The sequence below is a fragment of the Salvelinus namaycush genome, unplaced genomic scaffold, assembly GCF_016432855.1.
Source record: "Salvelinus namaycush isolate Seneca unplaced genomic scaffold, SaNama_1.0 Scaffold528, whole genome shotgun sequence".
Lineage (NCBI taxonomy): Eukaryota > Metazoa > Chordata > Actinopteri > Salmoniformes > Salmonidae > Salvelinus > Salvelinus namaycush.
In genome coordinates this window covers 141,060-160,221 of record NW_024061229.1, presented here as the reverse complement: position 1 = coordinate 160,221, position 19,162 = coordinate 141,060, and the positions used below count along the sequence as shown (strand labels likewise).

The 19,162-nt window shown below is 42.0% G+C and overlaps 1 protein-coding gene and 1 pseudogene across 1 annotated transcript; both read right to left on the bottom strand.

The window, feature by feature from the left end:
• Positions 1-1,297: 1,297 nt before the first annotated feature.
• LOC120041756 (putative nuclease HARBI1) lies at positions 1,298-2,871 on the bottom strand. Its single transcript, XM_038986618.1, has 5 exons — positions 2,714-2,871; positions 2,538-2,608; positions 2,254-2,300; positions 2,046-2,157; positions 1,298-1,951 (listed from the first exon to the last, which is right to left on the bottom strand). The coding sequence occupies exons 1-5, from the start codon at positions 2,869-2,871 to the stop codon at positions 1,581-1,583; spliced, it is 759 nt and encodes a 252-aa protein (XP_038842546.1). The 3' UTR covers positions 1,298-1,580.
• A 12,127-nt stretch (positions 2,872-14,998) lies between these two features.
• On the bottom strand, positions 14,999-17,012 carry LOC120041755 (annotated as a pseudogene).
• Between the last annotated feature and the right edge of the window lie 2,150 nt (positions 17,013-19,162).

The following is a 19,162-nucleotide window of genomic DNA, read 5'->3' as shown; positions in this document are numbered from 1 at the left end:
GTGTAACACATACTAACTAACAAGGTGAAACCAATCAGTGCGTCCTACGTGCTAACTAGCTATACGTGCTAAAGTCCAACCTCAAAACATAAATGGAAAAACGAAAGACTAACTAACACCTTAAGAGAATGCTCACTAACAACAGAAAACAACTTCCATTTCACATTATAATCAACTACAATGCTTCACCTTCACCAATATAAACATGGTGTCTGTCTACTGGCAACAACAATTACAAACAATATTTATTTTTTATTATTCCCACAAAGATTTTTCTTTCTATAGCTTCTAGAACTCACCAGCTTCTAGAACTCTCGTCCCCTTGGAACGAGCCCAAACAAAACTCATCTCCAATACGTAAAAACGTGCAGTAAAAATAAACTGTGATCCATGGCAATGCCCTGGCTAAACGCAAAACGCAAAACATTTTGACTGCCCCCCTTGAGACAATCAGCAACCAGGGGCCTGTTGCACAAAACTAGGATAAGGGATTAAGCCAGGATATCTTGGTGATCCTGGCTCAATTGATCCGTAATCCGGTTGCACTAAAGATGGATAGGGGGCAGGAGGATATGTTATGGTATAAATTACCATGGAGATTTATTCTGTGGAGCTAGCCTGCTCCAGACCAGGCTAAATTCCAGGATCTATTTAATCTCATCCCTAATGTCAGTCAGCAGTCACCACAAATGGAAACCAATAGTTATTTCACTGCTCACTATACATTGTTATCACATATAAGTAGACCCACTGTCATTATTTAAACGTTTGTGATCATTAATTTCAATGATTTTGGATAAAAAATAATTTTTAGATGATGTTGCTATCATTAGATAATTTACAGTTTCCCATAGACTATAAGGCTATATATAAAATGATAGAATATTAGGGCCACAGAGGGGAAAAAAACACAAGTAATAATATTGTAACCAGTTGTTTTAAAGGAGGACAGTTGTTAAAATGACAGATGTGGGGCATTTCGTGAAATTGTACTTCAGTATGGTTTCATAAACAAAGACATGCTGATGTGCCAGAATATTAAGTATCACATTGTCATAAGTATCAAAACAATATGTAGCTTTTCTGCAGAAAGAACCAGCCTCATAAATTTATGACTTTATCCTTTTTCTTCTGTGTGGCCCTAGTACTCTGTCATATAAACAAATACACATTCCATATGAATATAAAAACACAATGTGTAACATTATGTTCCTTTATTGAATAAGGACAAAACAAAGCAGGTAAACCATCAGCTCCTTTCGAAACTGAAGTCACAGTGACTCTACAAGATGGAAAGCACAGAATCCAAGCATATTATACAAAATGATACATACACATTCAAAGGTCTGTATATAACACACCCTGCATGTCTGCACACTAAAATAAATGCAGGACAAATCCATACACATCAACTGAACAGACAAATGAATGGATGCAGTAGCCTCCCTGCAGCCTTGTATTACACACAGTATACCGCACAAACATCATAAGAGGCCAAATTCGTAAAAAAACGAACCCAAAAAAAACCAAATTCCTCTGCCACCGCAGGACATATTTAACCAAAATTGAAAGCACACATACTAACTAAAATAATTCAACACATATTGGTCCCTCAGCAGCCGACCACTGTCGTCATCAGGGAAGATTGCCGGATTGTCCCAGTCCATGGCTGGTGGCACTCTGGGGGCCCTCTCCTTCCTCAGGCAGGCCACATTGTGGAGGACAGCACAAGCCACAGTAATATCACATGCCCTAACAGGGCTGACCCTTAATTTGTGAAGGCAGTGAAAGCGTGCCTTCAGGAGGCCAAAGGTCATTTCAACTCTGGCCCTGGTCCTGGCATGGGCATGGTTGTAGGCCTGCTGTGCTTCCTGGGGGTCTGTGAAAGGTGTCAGGAGAAAAGGCTGGCAGCCATACCCCCTGTCTCCCAGCAACACACCAGAGAATTCACCTGTCAACACAAAATCTCATCATTACTACCTCATAAACACAGTGATATTCTTGACACAGCCATGATGGTTATAAATAGGGGTTGTGTGGCTTACCTTGTGATAGGCACTGATAGATTTCAGAGGCCCGAAAGAGTCTGGAGTCATGGACTGAGCCAGGCCATTTTGCCACAACATTGCTGATCACACAGTCAGCATTGCAGACCATCTGAAATCATAAGATGAGGAATATTACACCAATCAATGCACATCACTGGCAATGCAGAGTGTTCGTCAATGGACAATATCAAAAAGTTATGTTCACCTGAACATTAATGCTGTGAAAGGATTTCCTATTCACAAAATCGGCCTCATGGGCACCTGAGGGGGCTTTTATCCTTATGTGTGTGCAGTCCACTGCACCAATGACATTGGGGAAACCTGTCACACAAAGTAATGAGTATCCTACTATGTGTTAACAGTTGTCCTGTAATTTGTAGATCCTCTTACCTGCAATCCTATAGAACTCCTCTTTGATGTCACAGAGTCTTCTGTGGCCAGGGAAGGAGATGAAGACATCTGCTAATGCTTTGATAGCCAGACACACACTCCTTATTGTGCGGCAAATTGTGGCCTTGTTCAGCTGTTCTGCATCCCCCACTGAGTACAGGAAGGCTCCACTAGCAAAAAAGCGCAAGGCCACACAAACCATTTGCTCCACACTCAGTGCATGGCTCCGTGCAGTGTGGTGCTTAATCCTGGGACCCAGTAGTCTGCATAGATACCTGATGCCATCTGCAGAAAACCTGTATCTTTCATATAGATGGTCATCAGGGAAGGCCAGTGGGTCCAACCGGTCCCTGAAGACCCTTTCTCGCCTGAAGGCTCTCCTCAGCACAAGTGCTTCTTCATCCACCACATCTCGCACGAATGGGCATGCCATTGTCAGAGCAGAAAGGAACACACAATTTTGGGCCTTCATATAGGCTAGTGGCCACACCTGGTGCTGGGGGGGTGGGCAAAAGAGGGCGATGCCTTATAACGATGACTTGGTTGTACTGATTGCTGGGAAAATAAAAAAAACCTTAGAAAGATGCCACCGTCCTGTGTGCTCACAATAAGAGCTCATATGTCATGGCTCACTTGACTTTACGAGAATATACCTAATTTTTATTTTGAGCTGTGTCATCTTCTTGGAGCTGGGGGAGGAAAGAAAAATAATGATTAATACATTTGTGTTACAGTTAGCATACAGTGTACATTGAAGGCATATCTCACCTCCCTCTCAAGTTTTTTTATTTCAAGGTCCAGTTTCCTAATTGTCCTCTTTTTTATTTCGGACTCCAGTGCAAGATTTTCCATCTTTTTCTTCTTGTACTGAATGTCTATGTCTGCCAGTTCTATTTGGCGCCGGAGGTGGTTGCCATACAACTTTCTGATAGCTTGTGAGCTCTGTGAACACAATACAATTAGCGCAGCTGGAATTTGGCAGGATGTGGTGTCCTTTTATTAATACGCACTATGTTTCCAGGCTGGTTTTCCCACTGTATAGCATCTGGGTCCTGTAAAAGAAATTCGATTTTTTGATTTTGATGAGGACTCCTCACCATTGTAGAGTAAATAGTACTTTCACAGTCTTAACATGATACCTCATGCCTTCTGGAATCCAGAGAGATGGTCTCCTCCTCATCATCGTCTTCATCATGTGCTGTTGCTGCTGCACTGGGGCCTTCACCCTATCACATTTAATCGGATTCATATTGAAGCTAGTAGACAAGACATGCCAGGCCTACAGTATGCCTTTGATGGAGTACTCACTGGATCAGCATCGTCTGGTGCTTGTGCTGGTGGCTCTAACAGGAACACAGTGCTGCCAGACACTGCAAGGCAATAGGTAAACCAAAGTCAGACAGTCCAAATTGATTCAATATGAATGTGGTTGTATCCCATGTAGAGATGGAAGGACATACCTTGAATGAAGCGGGTGGCATCTTGGGAGGAACCTATGCTCGTCTCTTTCCCCCCAGGGATCCCCTCTAAGACGGGCCTGCCTTTATTTAGCTCCAAGGCCATGTCCTCTGCTGGGGTAAGGTCAGCCTTTGGTGACCCACCACCCGTGCCTTGTCTGTGGGTATTCTTTTTCACTGCTAAAACAGTACAGACAATGTGTGAGCAGGCACCTTCTGGGTACAATATATGCTTGTGCTTTGTTAAATATTAGTCAGGGACCATACCATTCTGCAGAATGTTCTTGTATTTGATTTTGACCTGCTGCCATGTCCGTTTTGGCCCGTTCATGTTGAATCTACACACACACACACATTTAATGGAGTCACACTGCAAAAAATTACTTGGTATTTTTGTCTTGTTTTCAGTAAAAATATCAAAAAATGTATCATAGCTTTATACAGTGTGATGGAGTTACTTTACACAATTTCACTCATATCTGCAGTGCATTTCAATTAAAAATTTAACCGTTTCATAATTACAGTACAACTGCATTTTTGGAGATGTGAATTAAATATTTGAATTGTAATTGTGATGTTTCAGCGGAGCGGTGACTGTGTAATTGTGCACTACTTACGCATTCAGGCGGTCTGCAATACTTTGCCACGCTTTTTCTCTTTGCTTTATCACTGTGGCGGTGTTGCCTTTCTTCTTAATTATATCTTTTACCTCCTCGTATGCCTCCATGAGGATTTGTGCTTCCGACGGGGAAAAGTACGCGGCTCTAGTTGCCATGGTAAATCAGTTAATCTGTGATCTGTGGCGGGGTCTATTTGAGTGAGCCGTGAGCGCGCACCTATCCAGGATTGGTTTCACCTGGCTTAATGAATCCGTGTCTGCTCATCCTGGCTTGGTCTTTGTGCAACCAATTAAGCCTGGACGCACATGTTTTGGCTTCATTGAGCTCAGCTGAGTCATTTATCCCGGATGTCTTAATTCTACTTTTGTGCAACAGGCCCCAGGTTGTTCTCACCACAGACATGTCTGATTTCAAGAGGAAACTCCTGCAATATCCGTAGTAACTTTCCACCTCACTGCGGAGCTTCTCTCTCTTTTCAGAGTTCACTCGATAGGCATGTTGTTGGATCGGGGCCCAGTCCCCAATGTCATGCTCTAGTACATTTGGTTTGGCACATGTGAGAATGACCCTTGATTTTCTAAAAACAGGGCAACAATGTCAATATAATTGTACAAAAAAATTATCAGTTGGTTGCATGAATAATTTTCATTACTAAATGTTATATGAAATATTTGATTGCATAGTATTATTTTCAACGGCTTTTCAATTACATTTTGCTAAGTGGGATAGCCCAATGTCAAAACATAGTTTTAACGTGTCCAAATCAATAACCAATATGCAGAAACAGTTTGGGATAAATTGAAAACCTAACATGTGGTATATACACAAACATCTGCCACAATAATTGTCTTTTTTTAAAACAAGCTCCTTATAAACTGCACAAGCACTAGAAACACTGTTGTTTTGACAAGTAGCAATAAATCACTGATATCGATTATGGGGGAAATCAGGTTGTATGTGCTGTTGAAACTAACACAACTAAAAAACATGGAAAAGGGAGATATATTTTAGCTCACTGGTTAGAGGACAACCTGCAGAAGACAGTCAGCTACATATTGGAGTGATGCATTTAAATTTAGGGGTCGCTAAACAAAGGAACACAACACTTATTTGTCATCACTCATCGATATTATGTTGAAATCAGTTGATTCTGGGAATAATGTGTACATCACTGGTTAGAGGACAACTCTTTTTTTGTTAGTCACTGTGTTGAATCACATAAATAGTACTCTTTCAATTCAGAGCCTGGATTTCCCCCAATGAGCCTAATATCCATATCATGTTGAAATCAATTGATAAGGGGGCAAATGTTTAGGGTTCTACATTGTGACATTCTGACTGACTGACTGCAGAGTATATTTATATACTATATATTAAAACATTCTACATTGAGACATTAAAACACTCCTACTACAATGTTAAAACATTCTACATTGTGACATTAATTCATTGATATCATGACACAACTCCTTCATATATACATTTTCTGATATTTGATCAGAGATCTTTTATCAGATTATCTCTGGTCACAGCTAAGAGGCTTCTCTCCTGTGTGTGTTCTCTGGTGCACTGTCAGATGGCCAGATCGAACAAAACTCTTCCCACATTGATCACAGCTAAACTGTTTCTCTCCTGTGTGTATTCTCTGGTGCACTGTCAGATCTCCAGATCGAACAAAACTCTTCCCACATTGACCACAGCTATAAGATTTCTCTCCTGTGTGTATTCTCTGGTGTAAAGTCAGAGAGCCAGATGTAGTAAAACTCTTCCCACATTGATCACAGCTAAACGGTTTCTCTCCTGTGTGTATTCTCTGGTGCACTGTGAGCTGGTCAGATCGAACAAAACTCTTCCCACATTGATCACAGCTATATGGTTTCTCTCCTGTGTGTGTTCTCTGATGTGCAGTCAGATGGCTAGATGTAAAAAAACTCTTTCCACATTGTGCACAGCCATATGGTTTCTCTCTTGTGTGATGTCTTTGATGTATTTTAAGTTTTACTGATGAGGCGAATCTCTTCCCACATTGACCACAGCTATAAGGTTTCTCTCCTGTGTGTGTTCTCTGGTGTATAGTTAGATAGCCAGAAGAAGAAAAACTCTTCCCACATTGATCACAGCTAAACGGTTTCTCTCCTGTGTGTATTCTCTGGTGCACTGTCAGTTCTCCAGATTGACTAAAACTCTTCCCACATTGATCACAGCTATATGGTGTCTCTCCTGTGTGTGTTCTCTGGTGTTTAGTCAGATTGCTAGATTGACTAAAACTCTTCCCACATTGATCACAGCTATATGGTTTCTCTCCTGTGTGTGTTCTCTGGTGCACTGTCAGATAGCCAGAAGTAGTAAAACTCTTCCCACATTCATCACAGCTATAAGATTTCTCTCCTGTGTGTGTTCTCTGGTGTATAGTCAGATTGCTAGATGTAGTAAAACTCTTCCCACATTGACTACAACTATAAGGTTTCTCTCCTGTGTGTGTTCTCTGGTGAATTTCAGATCACTAGATTGACAAAAACTCTTCCCACAGTCAGAGCAGCAGTGAGTTCTCTTCCCTGTGGATCTCTGCAGGTGTTTATTGAGGCGTTCTGATCTGGAGAGACTCTTCTCTGCCTCGTCAGCATCATGAGGTTGTTGAGGCTCCCCAGAGGATCCACGATAGTCCCGTATCTCTCCTGTGCGAACAACAAAGTCAGATGATTAAAGGTCAACAACAGTGGAAATCCACTGTAAAAGGTGATGCCAACAGCGTAGCCATGATGTTGTACAACAATTGACGTCTGTAATGAATGTTAAAATTATTTGACAATTGTCTCAAAATGAGCAAGATTAGTCATATTTTAGTAGTAACATCGATGATTGTAGAGTAGAAATAAGTTATTCATGTTGTTGAAACTCTAAGCAGTGTGCCAGACGACTTTTGGTGTCCAATATAGGGCCCTTTCTGTGTTTAATAAAATTGCGGCACGAGGGCGATGCGCACACAATTTGATTGCATAAACATCTCTCTGCTAATGAGGAAACCGATAGTAATGGATGTAGTATATCTGGTAATGAGGAAACCACAAGTTATGGATGTAGTATATCTGCCTGGAGCAAAAATGGTGAGCAAAGCTTTTAGTTTTTCACAATGTATTCTGAATGTGAATGGGGAAAAACTCAGGGGAGTAACCTCTATTTCCAGGTTGCTTATGAGTACATTTCACACTACTTTGGATTATAATTGTAAGGCTCGTTTGAATGTTCTGCTTAATATAAATGTGTGCTACAGTATTAAGAATTATGTGTAATTATTGAAGAACCGCGTTAATGACAGTATACATTTGGGTGTTGCTAATAAAGTTGAGATTTCTTTGTATTTCACCTTTATTTAACCAGGTCGGCCAGTCGAGAACAATTTCTCATTTACAACTGTGACCTACCAAGATAAAGCAAAGCAGTGAGACAAAAACAACAGAGTTAAACGTGGGATAAACAAACGTACAGTCAATAACACAATAGAAAAATCTATATACAGTGTTTGCAAATGGAGTAAGGAGGTAAGGCAATAAATAGGCCTTAGTAGCAAAGTAATTACAATTTAGTAAATTAACACTGGAGTGATAGATGTGCAGATGATGATGTGCAAGTAGAATTACTGGTGTGCAAAAGAGCAAAAAAAGTTAATAAAACATGGGGATGAGGTAGGCAGTTGTATGAGCTATTTACAGATGGGCTGTGTACAGCTGCAGCGATCGGTAAGCTGCTCAGATAGCTGATGCTTAAAGTTAGTGAGGGAGATATAAGTCTCCAACTTCAGCAATTTTTGCACTTCGTTCCAGTCATTGGCAGCAGAGAACTGGAAGGAAAGGTGGCCAAAGTAGGTGTTGGTTTTGTGGATGATCAGTGAGATATACTTCCTGGAGTGCGTGCAATGGGTGGGTGTTGCTATGGTGACCAGTGATCTGAGTTAAGGCAGCCTAGCAAAGACTTATAGATGACCTGGAGCCAGTGGGTTTGGCGACGAATATGTAGCGAGGGCCAGCCGACGAGAGCAGTGGTATATGGGGCTTTGGTGACAAAACGGGTGGCACTGTGATAGACTGCATCCAGTTTGCTGTGTAGAGTGTTGGAGGCTATTTTGAAATTGAAATCGCCGAAGTCAAGGATCGGTAGGATAGTCAGTTTTACGAGGGTGTGTTTGGCAGTGTGAGTGAAGGAGGCTTTGTTGCGAAATAGGAAGCCAATTCTAGATTTAATTTTGGATTGGAAATGCTTAATATTAGTCTGGAAGGAGAGTTTACAGTCTAGCCAGACACCGAGAAATTTATAGTTGTCCACATATTCTAAGAAAGAACCGTGCAGAGTAGTGATGCTAGTCGGGCGGGTGTGGGCAGCGATCGGTTGTTGATTGATAGGTTGTTCTTATCGGCTGTTGAGTCTGCTGATAAGAATACAGTGATTGACAGAGTCGAAAGCCTTGGCCAGGTCGATGAAGACGGCTGCACAGTACTGTCTTTTATCGATGGCGGTTATGATATCGTTTAGTACCTTGAGCGTGGCTGACGTGCACCCATGACCAGCTATGAAACCAGATTGCATAGCGGAGAAGGTACGGTGGGATTCGAAATGGTCGGTAATCTGTTTGTTAACTTGGCTTTCGAAGACCTTAGAAAGGCAGGGCAGGATGGATATAGGTCTGTAGGTTTGGGTCTGGAGTGTCTCCCCCTTTGAAGAGGGGGATGACCATGGCAGCTTTACAATATTTAGGAATCTCGGACGATACGAAAGAGAGGTTGAACAGACTATATATATATATATATATATACCTATATGTATATACCTTAATAAAAGGCACATGATAGCCAGCTTGGAGGTTTCCAAAAGGCATTCAGGCCAAAGAGTTCAATCTTGGTTTCATCAGACCAGAGAATCTTGTTTCTCATGGTCTGAGAGTCCTTTAGGTGCCTTTTTGGCAAACTCCAAGCGGGCTGTCAGGTGCCTTTTACTGAGGAGTGGCTTCCGTCTGGCCACTCTACCACAAATGTCTGATTGGTGGAGTGCTGCAGAGATGGTTGTCCTTCCGGAAGGTTCTCCCATCTCAACAGAGGAACTCTAGAGCTCTGTCAGAGTAACCATCGGGTTCTTGGTCACCTCCCTGACAAAGGCCCTTCTCCCCCGATTGCGTAGTTTGGCCGGGTGGCCAGCTCTAGGAAGAGTCTTCCAAACTTCTTCCATTAAAAAATGACTGTGTTCTTGGGGACTTTCAATGTTGCAGACATTTTTTGGTACCATTCCCCAGATCTGTGCCTCGACACAATCCTGTCTCGGAGCTCTAAGGACAATTTATTCGACCTCATTGCTTGGTGTTTGCTCTGACATGCATTGTCAACTGTTGGACATTATATAGACAGGTGTAATCATACACAATATGATTTAATGTGGCACAAACAAAAAACACAAATTCTCAGTCAAAAATATAAGTCAGAATACAGCCTTTCTATTCTCTCATTTGATTTCAGGATCTCTGAATGTTCTTCCACAGAGAAAGCAGTGGTAGGACTTTTACCGTGTTTATCCTCTAATGCTCCTTCAGGCTACTTGACCAGGTAAAACCCTTTCCAGACTGGGAGCATTGGAAAGGCTTTTCTCCTCTGTATCCTCTCATGAGCTTTAAGGTACGCCATTTGTGAAAATCTATTTTTACACTGGGAGCAGAAAATGCTTTTCTCCTGTGTGTATTCTCTCATGCCTTTTCAGGTTAGTTAACATGGTAAAACTCTTTTCACACTGGGAACATTGGAAAGGCTTTTCTCCTGTGTGTTTCCAATTATGAGCTTTTAGGTCCCCATCCTGATTAAAACTCATTCCACATTGGGAACAGTGATAAGGCTTTTCTCCTGTGTGTATTCTCTTGTACCTTTTCAGGTTAGCTAACACAGCAAAACTCTTTCTACACTGGGAGCATTGGAAAGGCTTTTCTACTGTGTGTGTCCTCTCATGCAGTTTTAGGCTCCCTAACCAGCAAAAACTATTTTCACAGTGGGAGCAGTGGTGTTGTCTCGCTGGTTTGGGCGTCTCTGGGTCTGGTTCCCCTGAAGGACTCTTCCCGCTGTCAGAGTGAGAGTCTGGTTTCTCTCCTTGCAAAGACACACAGAGTATGTCGTTTAACACAGACCTAAATGAAACCTCCACATGATAAAACTGTCTTCCTATGAAGTTTAATCTAGACTAGATCCCTCAATAAAAGAGCAGAACTGGTCATCACAGTGGCTGTAGTGCTTTGTAGGCTGGGTAAATCCATTTGAATTCAATACATTTTTGACAGCATCCCCTTTGATTTAAAAAAATCTTTCCTTACATGTTTGACTATGGAAGAAGTGGTAGGAAAGTGACTTCATGTAACTGAATGTAAAAACATTCATGACATTCATGAGATATACATCACCAGTCAAACGAGTGGACACACCTACTCATTCAAGGGTTATAATTATTTGTTTTAACATTTTATCTACATTGTAGAATAAGAGAAGACATCAAAACTATGGAATCATGTAGTAACCAACAAAAAGTGGTAAACAATTCAAAATATATTTTATATTTTTCAAAGTAGCCACCCTTAGCCTTGATGACAGCTTTGCACACTTGGCATTCTCTCAACCAGCTTCACCTGGAATGCTTTTCCAACAGTCTTGAAGGAGTTCCCAAATATGCTGAGCACTTGTTGGCTGCTTTTCCTTCACTCTGCGGTCCAACTCAGCCCAAACCATCTCAATTGGGTTGAGTTCAGGTGATTGTGAAGGCCAGGTCAACTGGTGCAGCACTCCATCACTCTCCTTTTTGGTCAAATAGCCCTTACACAGCCTGGAGGTGTGTTGGGTCATTGTCCTGTTGAAAAACAAATGATAGTCCCACTAAGCCAAACCAGATGGGATGGCGTATCGCTTCAGAACGCTGTGGTAGCCAGACAGGTGCGTGCCTTTCCAAATCATGTCAATCAATTGAATTTACCACAGGTGGACTCCAATCAAGTTGTAGAAACATCTCAACAATGATCAATGGAAACAGTATGCACCTGAGGTCAATTTCAAGTCTCATAGCAAAGGGTCTGAATACTTATGTAAATAAGGTATTTCTGTTTTTTATTTTTAATAAATGTGACATTTTTTCTCCAAACCTATTTTCTCTTTGTCATTACGGGGTATTGTGTGTAGACTGATGAGGATTTTTATTTATTTAATCCATTGTAGAATAAGGCTGTAACGTAACAAAATGTGGAAAGACAAGTGACAAAAAGGGGGTTAAAGACTTAAAGACATGTAAAAAAAATAGATATAATTTTTTACATCTCTTAGATATAAGACAGACACTTCAGAACAAACTTCCTTTAGATGTTCTGGGAGAAACAATACTACTATGGTTACTGTTGTTCCATGTTGTGAATGTTATTCAATGTGTTACTATGGTTACTGTTGTTCCATGTTGTGAATGTTATCCAATGTGTTACTATGGTTACTGTTGTTCCATGTTGTGAATGTTATCCAATGTGTTACTATGGTTACTGTTGTTCCATGTTGTGAATGTTATCCAATGTGTTACTATGGGTTATAGCAGTATGGACAAATATTTTTTGTTGATACTTCCATGGGTCTTACAGTTCAAAATCAAATAGCAAAATGATCCTTGGTATAACCTTATAAAACAGTACAATACAGGGGAAGCCCTTCATGTTGTTTAAACCTTAAAACACTTCCATATAGCTTAGAAGAACCTCCCCCTCAGACAGGGCTTAGACTGTAATGGGTTAAAACTATCTGAGACTTACATTACTCTGAGACTAGTTATCCTGGGATCTAACATTACTCTGAGACTAGTTATCCTGGGATCTTACATCTTACATTACTCTGAGACTAGTTATCCTGGGATCTAACATTACTCTGAGACTAGTTATCCTGGGATCTTACATCTTACATTACTCTGAGACTAGTTATCCTGGGGAATCGTTTTAATACATTTGCAAAAAATCTAAACCTGTTTTTGATTTGGCATTATGGGGTATTGTGATGGCATTATGGGGTATTGTGATGGCATTATGGGGTATTGTGATGGCATTATGGGGTATTGTGTGTAGATTGATGAGGGTAAAAAAAAAAAAAACATTTTTAGAATGGGATGCACCGATATATCATTTTTGGCCAATATTTTCCTTGCCCCAAAAAACGATACCGATAACCGATATTTAAAATTTTAGCGGCCTTTTAAGCATTCTAGTACAGTTAAAAAGTTAAACACACACACGGATGCAGCGGTCTAAGCCACTGTATCTCAGTGCAAGAGGCGTCACTACAGTCCCTGGTTCGAATCCAGGCTGCATCACATCAGGCCGTGATTGGGAGACCCATAGTAGTTGTCTGTTATTGGTGTAGAGGGAACGACAAAGGAGATGGATCCCACAGTAGTTGTCTGTTATTGGTGTAGAAGGAACGACAAAGGAGATGGATCCCATAGTAGTTGTCTGTTATTGGTGTAGAAGGAACGACAAAGGAGATGGATCCCACTTGTGGATAGGAAGACACAAATTATCTTTATTATGGATAATGTTCATTTAAAATCCAGGAATTGAACAACTTTAGCTTTCTAGGTCATGCCAGTAGGTTACAGTAGGTTGTATCTCTCTAGGTCATGCCAGTAGGTTACAGTAGGTTGTAACTCTCTAGGTCATGCCAGTAGGCTACAGTAGGTTGTATCTCTCTAGGTCATGCCAGTAGGTTACAGTAGGGTGTATCTCTCTAAGTCATGCCAGTAGGTTACAGTAGGTTGTATCTCTCTAGGTCATGCCAGTAGGTTACAGTAGGTTGCATCTCTCTAGGTCATGCCAGTAGGTTACAGTAGGTTGTAACTCTCTAGGTCATGCCAGTAGGTTACAGTAGGTTGTATCTCTCTAGGTCATGCCAGTAGGTTACAGTAGGTTGTAACTCTCTAGGTCATGCCAGTAGGCTACAGTAGGTTGTATCCCTCTAGGTCATGCCAGTAGACTACAGTAGGTTGTAACTCTCTAGGTCATGCCAGTAGGCTACAGTAGGTTGTATCCCTCTAGGTCATGCCAGTAGGCTACAGTAGGTTGTATCCCTCTAGGTCATGCCAGTAGGTTACAGTAGGTTGCATCTCTCTAGGTCATGCCAGTAGGTTACAGTAGGTTGTAACTCTCTAGGTCATGCCAGTAGGTTACAGTAGGTTGTATCTCTCTAGGTCATGCCAGTAGGTTACAGTAGGTTGTAACTCTCTAGGTCATGCCAGTAGACTACAGTAGGTTGTATCTCTCTAGGTCATGCCAGTAGGCTACAGTAGGTTGTATCTCTCTAGGTCATGCCAGTAGGTTACAGTAGGTTGTAACTCTCTAGGTCATGCCAGTAGGTTACAGTAGATTGTAACTCTAGGTCATGCCAGTAGGTTACAGTAGGTTGTATCTCTCTAGGTCATGCCAGTAGGCTACAGTAGGTTGTAACTCTCTAGGTCATGCCAGTAGGCTACAGTAGGTTGTATCCCTCTAGGTCATGCCAGTAGGCTACAGTAGGTTGTATCCCTCTAGGTCATGCCAGTAGGCTACAGTAGGTTGTATCCCTCTAGGTCATGCCAGTAGGTTACAGTAGGTTGCATCTCTCTAGGTCATGCCAGTAGGTTACAGTAGGTTGTAACTCTCTAGGTCATGCCAGTAGGTTACAGTAGGTTGTATCTCTCTAGGTCATGCCAGTAGGTTACAGTAGGTTGTAACTCTCTAGGTCATGCCAGTAGGCTACAGTAGGTTGTATCTCTCTAGGTCATGCCAGTAGGTTACAGTAGGGTGTATCTCTCTAGGTCATGCCAGTAGGTTACAGTAGGTTGTATCTCTCTAGGTCATGCCAGTAGGTTACAGTAGGTTGTATCTCTCTAGGTCATGCCAGTAGGTTACAGTAGGTTGTATCTCTCTAGGTCATGCCAGTAGGCTACAGTAGGTTGTAACTCTCTAGGTCATGCCAGTAAGCTACAGTAGGTTGTATCTCTCTAAGTCATGCCAGTAGGTTACAGTAGGTTGTATCTCTCTAGGTCATGCCAGTAGGTTACAGTAGGTTGTATCTCTCTAGGTCATGCCAGTAGGTTACAGTAGGTTGTATCTCTCTAGGTCATGCCAGTAGGCTACAGTAGGTTGTATCTCTCTAGGTCATGCCAGTAGGCTACAGTAGGTTGTATCTCTCTAGGTCAGGGGTGTCAAACTCAAATATCCAGTGGGCCAAAATGTAAAACCTGAACAAATTCGCGGGCCAACATTGAACAAATTAACCTTTTAATATGGACCCAAACAAGTTTTGCTTTAACATTGAATATGGAACAAGCATCGCTTATTACCATACAATATATAATTTAATAGTGGAGACATGCAAAATCGAATTTCAAATGAAAAAAACACATCAATGTCATTCATTTATTAAATAAATAAAATTTAAATAAAAATCGTATGCCTCTTTTCTATTTGCAGCCTTCTGATTTAAATACCAAAATAAACTTTTTCCACTGGCTAATCATTTTACAAATAAAATGATAATAAATTAATCAACCATTCAAGCCCATGCCTTGTAGCAAGAAAAAGTGCACAAAGAAAACGTTAATTATTGCACACTGATCTAATCTGATGGGCCCAAGCCAGATACCTGGTATCTCTTCTTGGATGCTAGTTCATCAATGTCTGGGCTCAGGCTCTGAGCTGAAGAAATCCTCAGTATCGAGCGAAGGTGTTCATCAGTCAGACGTCTCCTGTGAGTTGTTTTGGTCATCTTCATCGAGGAGATAAGTTCCTCGCATAGATAAGTGCTGCCGAACATGGAGAGCATCTGAGCAGCTTGGGTGCGGAGCTGAGGCATTGTGTCAGGGATGAATCGTGGAAATTGTGCGGCGCCCACAGCATCATACTTTGACTTCAGCGTGTCGTTGCACTGGAGTTCAATCAGCTCCATTTGGATGTTGGTTGGTGCATTTTGCACATCAACTGCGAAGGGATTACTAAGCAGTTCAAACCTACATTTTTTGGACATCGAAGTCGGCAAATCGCCGGCTAAACTCAGCGGCGAGAACACTGAGTTTTTCAGCAAACTGTGCGCATGGGAACACGGCGGTAGAGATCTGCGCTTTTATGGTTTGGCAGCAGGGAAAATGGCAAGGGTTTCCTTGCAGCATCTGATTCTCCCACAGGCACAGTTTAGTTTTAAAGGCCCTCACTGCAGCGTACATGTCTGTGATGATGCGCCCACGCCCCTGAAGCTGCAGGTTCAGCGCATCGAGATGGCTCGAGATGTCACAGAGAAAGGCCAGCTCACACAGAAAATTTTGCTCCCGGAGCTCTGCTGTATTCTTCCCTTTGGTTTCCAGGAATTGACATATTTCCTCACGCAGCTCGAAACATCTGTTCAGTACTTTTCCTCTGCTTAGCCATCTCACCTCTGTGTGATACGGCACGTCTGCGTATTCCGAACCACACTCCTCTAGAAAAAATTTAAACTGGCGGTGATTCAGACCTTTGGCTCTTATAAAGTTAACTACCTGTGTTACTGTGGTCATAACATGTTCCATCTTTAGGGCTTTGGCACACAGTGATTCCTGATGTATGATGCAGTGGTAAACAGTTAGCTCACCTGCACAGTTCTCTTCCCGCATCTTCTCCCGAACCATGCCCACCAGTCCACTCTTTTTACCGCACATCGCTGGCGCACCATCTGTCGTTAATCCAACGAGTTTATCCCACGGCAGCTTTATTTCAGTTACACATTTGGAAACCTCCTCAAAGATTTCCTTTCCTGTGGTTGTGCCATGCATTGATTTGAATCCCAATAGCTCCTCCGTAACACACAGATTTGAGTCCACTCCACGGATGAAGACTGACAGCTGAGCAGTATCAGATGCGTCGCAGCTCTCATCCACAGCGAGGGAGAACGCAACGAAATCTTTTCCCTTTTCCATCAACTGGTCATACAGATTGGTGGCAAGATCACATGTGCAATCAGCTACTGTGTTCCTGCTCAGGCTCACGTTTGAAAATGCTTGCTTTTTCTCTGGGCATACGAGGTCACAAACTATAATACATAGAACATCTCATTAGGACTGTTCAAAGGAGCTAGTAATAATAACATGCACTTTTTCACGAACTCTCCCTCATTAAAGGGCCGGGCTGATTTTGCGATCTCTGCTGCCACTATACAACTAGCCTTTACAGCAGCCTCACTTTGTGATGTGGCTTTTTTGAACATATTCTGTTGTGAAACCAAACTTCTTTTCATCTCCTCTCCTTTCTGGCTTCTTTGAGTCATGTCCAGGTCCTTGTATTTGTCATTGTGTTTCGTTTCATGGTGTCGTTTAATGTTGTACTCCTTACTTACAGCCACGTTGACTCCACAAACAAGACAAACAGGTTTGTCTTTTACATATGTAAACAGATATTCTGCCTCCCACTTGTCCAGAAAGCTCCTGTTTTCTGCCTTTCTTTTCGCCATTTTTGGGAAGGGATAGCGCGCTGACAGTTGTAGCGTCTATGTTGCTATGACTACTGTCACAGAGGAGAGGGCGTTTCTGGGTCCTGTCCTGATTGGCGCGCGAAAACAACAGCAGAGCATTATGGGATTCGTAGTATTAGCGGTGAATGCGCTGTATAATACCGGCGGGCCAGCTCTAGTAGTAATTTGGTATTGTCTCGCGGGCCAAATTTAATGACCTAGAGAGATACAACCTACTGTAGCCTACTGGCATGACCTAGAGCATGGGTGTCAAACTCTGGCCCGCGGGTAGGCTACAGTAGGTTGTATCTCTCTAGGTCATGCCAGTAGGCTACAGTAGGTTGTATCTCTCTAGGTCATGCCAGTAGGTTACAGTAGGTTGTAACTCTCTAGGTCATGCCAGTAGGCTACAGTAGGTTGTATCTCTCTAGGTCATGCCAGTAGGCTACAGTAGGTTGTATCTCTCTAGGTCATGCCAGTAGGCTACAGTAGGTTGTATCCAAGTGGAAACCATTATCAACCCAATGTGGAAAGTGTCGAATTTGGTCAACAACAAAATGAATGGCATATTTGCTACGTGAGGTTTACTTGAACCAACAGAAGTTTCGTAATGCTTAAGTTGTTATGTGGACGCGTGACATACCGACAACTTTGATAAAAACACTATAGGAGTTGTCTCCAGATCGCTATGCATATTCATGCTAGTAGCTTAGCATCTCTCTCCATTGAATACAGGCGGTGCATATTCATGCTAGTAGCTTAGCATCTCTCTCCATTGAATACAGGCGGTGCATATTCATGCTAGTAGCTTAGCATCTCTCTCCATTGAATACAGGCGGTGCATATTCATGCTAGTAGCTTAGCATCTCTCTCCATTGAATACAGGCGGTTGACGACAAAAACCCTCATAGAATATAAACAATAGATTACAATAATAAGATGTATCCACCAATCCAAAGAAAGGATAGGCGGGAGCTAGACAACCCGCAGTGCCGCTTTGTGGACAACAACTCCCCTTGTTAGGGCGGAGAGACATCTTGTCAGTATATCCATAATCTTTGGTGTAGCCAACCCAACTCTCACATGGCACTATTGGGGGGCACGGTGTGTAGTAAAACATCACTACATTAAAATCGCTACCGTGCCCCCCAGTCTGCGGTCAGCAGATAGACCCTTCTCAAATATATATGTTAAGTAACTTTTTGGAAACGGAACAGAGAAAACAAGGGGTAGCTTGTTCTCTACGTCGTCTGAGTCTAGACATATCAGTCATCATCCTGGGCCCTCCGTTGAAGAGGTATTGACGAGCCAACTCCGAATATCGAAAGTAAAAAACGAATTTAAGGCGGTACTTACTGGTGTTACTCAGATCTCCTATCTCCTCCTCTTCATCTTTCAATGTGACAGTAATCTCCCCTTCCTTCTTCACTTCAAAAACGGCATCCTCCTCTTCCTCTTCCTCCTCGTCTTTTACTGAAACATCCTCCTCCTCTTTCACTCTGAACGAGTCTTCCTCTTCTTTCACTGAAACGTCTTTCTCTTCTTCTTTCACTGTAACAGCCTCATCCTCTACTTCTATTTTTACTGTGATATCCTCTTCTTCCTTCTCCTCTTTCACGACAATGTTTAGCCCCAGAGCTTCTTTCTCCGTCCAGCAGACCCGCTCTTCTTTAACGAGAGGGGAGTAGTTTAGGGAGCTCATGTTCGGGGATGTTAGCTAGCTATCATTAGCGACTAGGCTAGAGCTAATTTAACCAGTCAGCTACTATAGCTGACTAATACAAAATAACGTAATATTAAATGATATTAGATACGACAAAAGTGTGTCTAAAACACAGCAGGTAATATACACCGAAAGCGTATAAATAGCTTGAATCTTTCGGCTATGTTGGCTAGCAAGCTACCGAGGTGGTTGACGCGCTGTTTATGAAGAACCGTCCACTAGATTATACGTCACGCTGGCAGCGTCGCCTGAAAGACGCACATCGCCGTCTGCTGACTGGAGGGGAAACGCAGTTGAGGATCATATTTTATTTTCAGACAAAGATTATTGTAAATGGATTTAATTAAATAATACCATTATATTGAGACATACAAAGACAGGAATGTGTTGATTGATTAGTGCGAATAAAAAATGTTTACCACAGCAC

Bases quoted from the DNA above. Each gene is read 5' to 3' on its own strand.
- LOC120041756 (XM_038986618.1), bottom strand. From the start codon at position 2,871: ATGGCATGCCCATTCGTGCGAGATGTGGTGGATGAAGAAGCACTTGTG. The intron at 2,301-2,537 runs GTGTGTGTCTGG...CAGGTGCCCATG, and splicing joins AATTTGCCGCACAATAAGGA to AGGCCGATTTTGTGAATAGG. The intron at 2,158-2,253 runs GTGAACATAACT...TTATGATTTCAG, and splicing joins TTCACAGCATTAATGTTCAG to ATGGTCTGCAATGCTGACTG.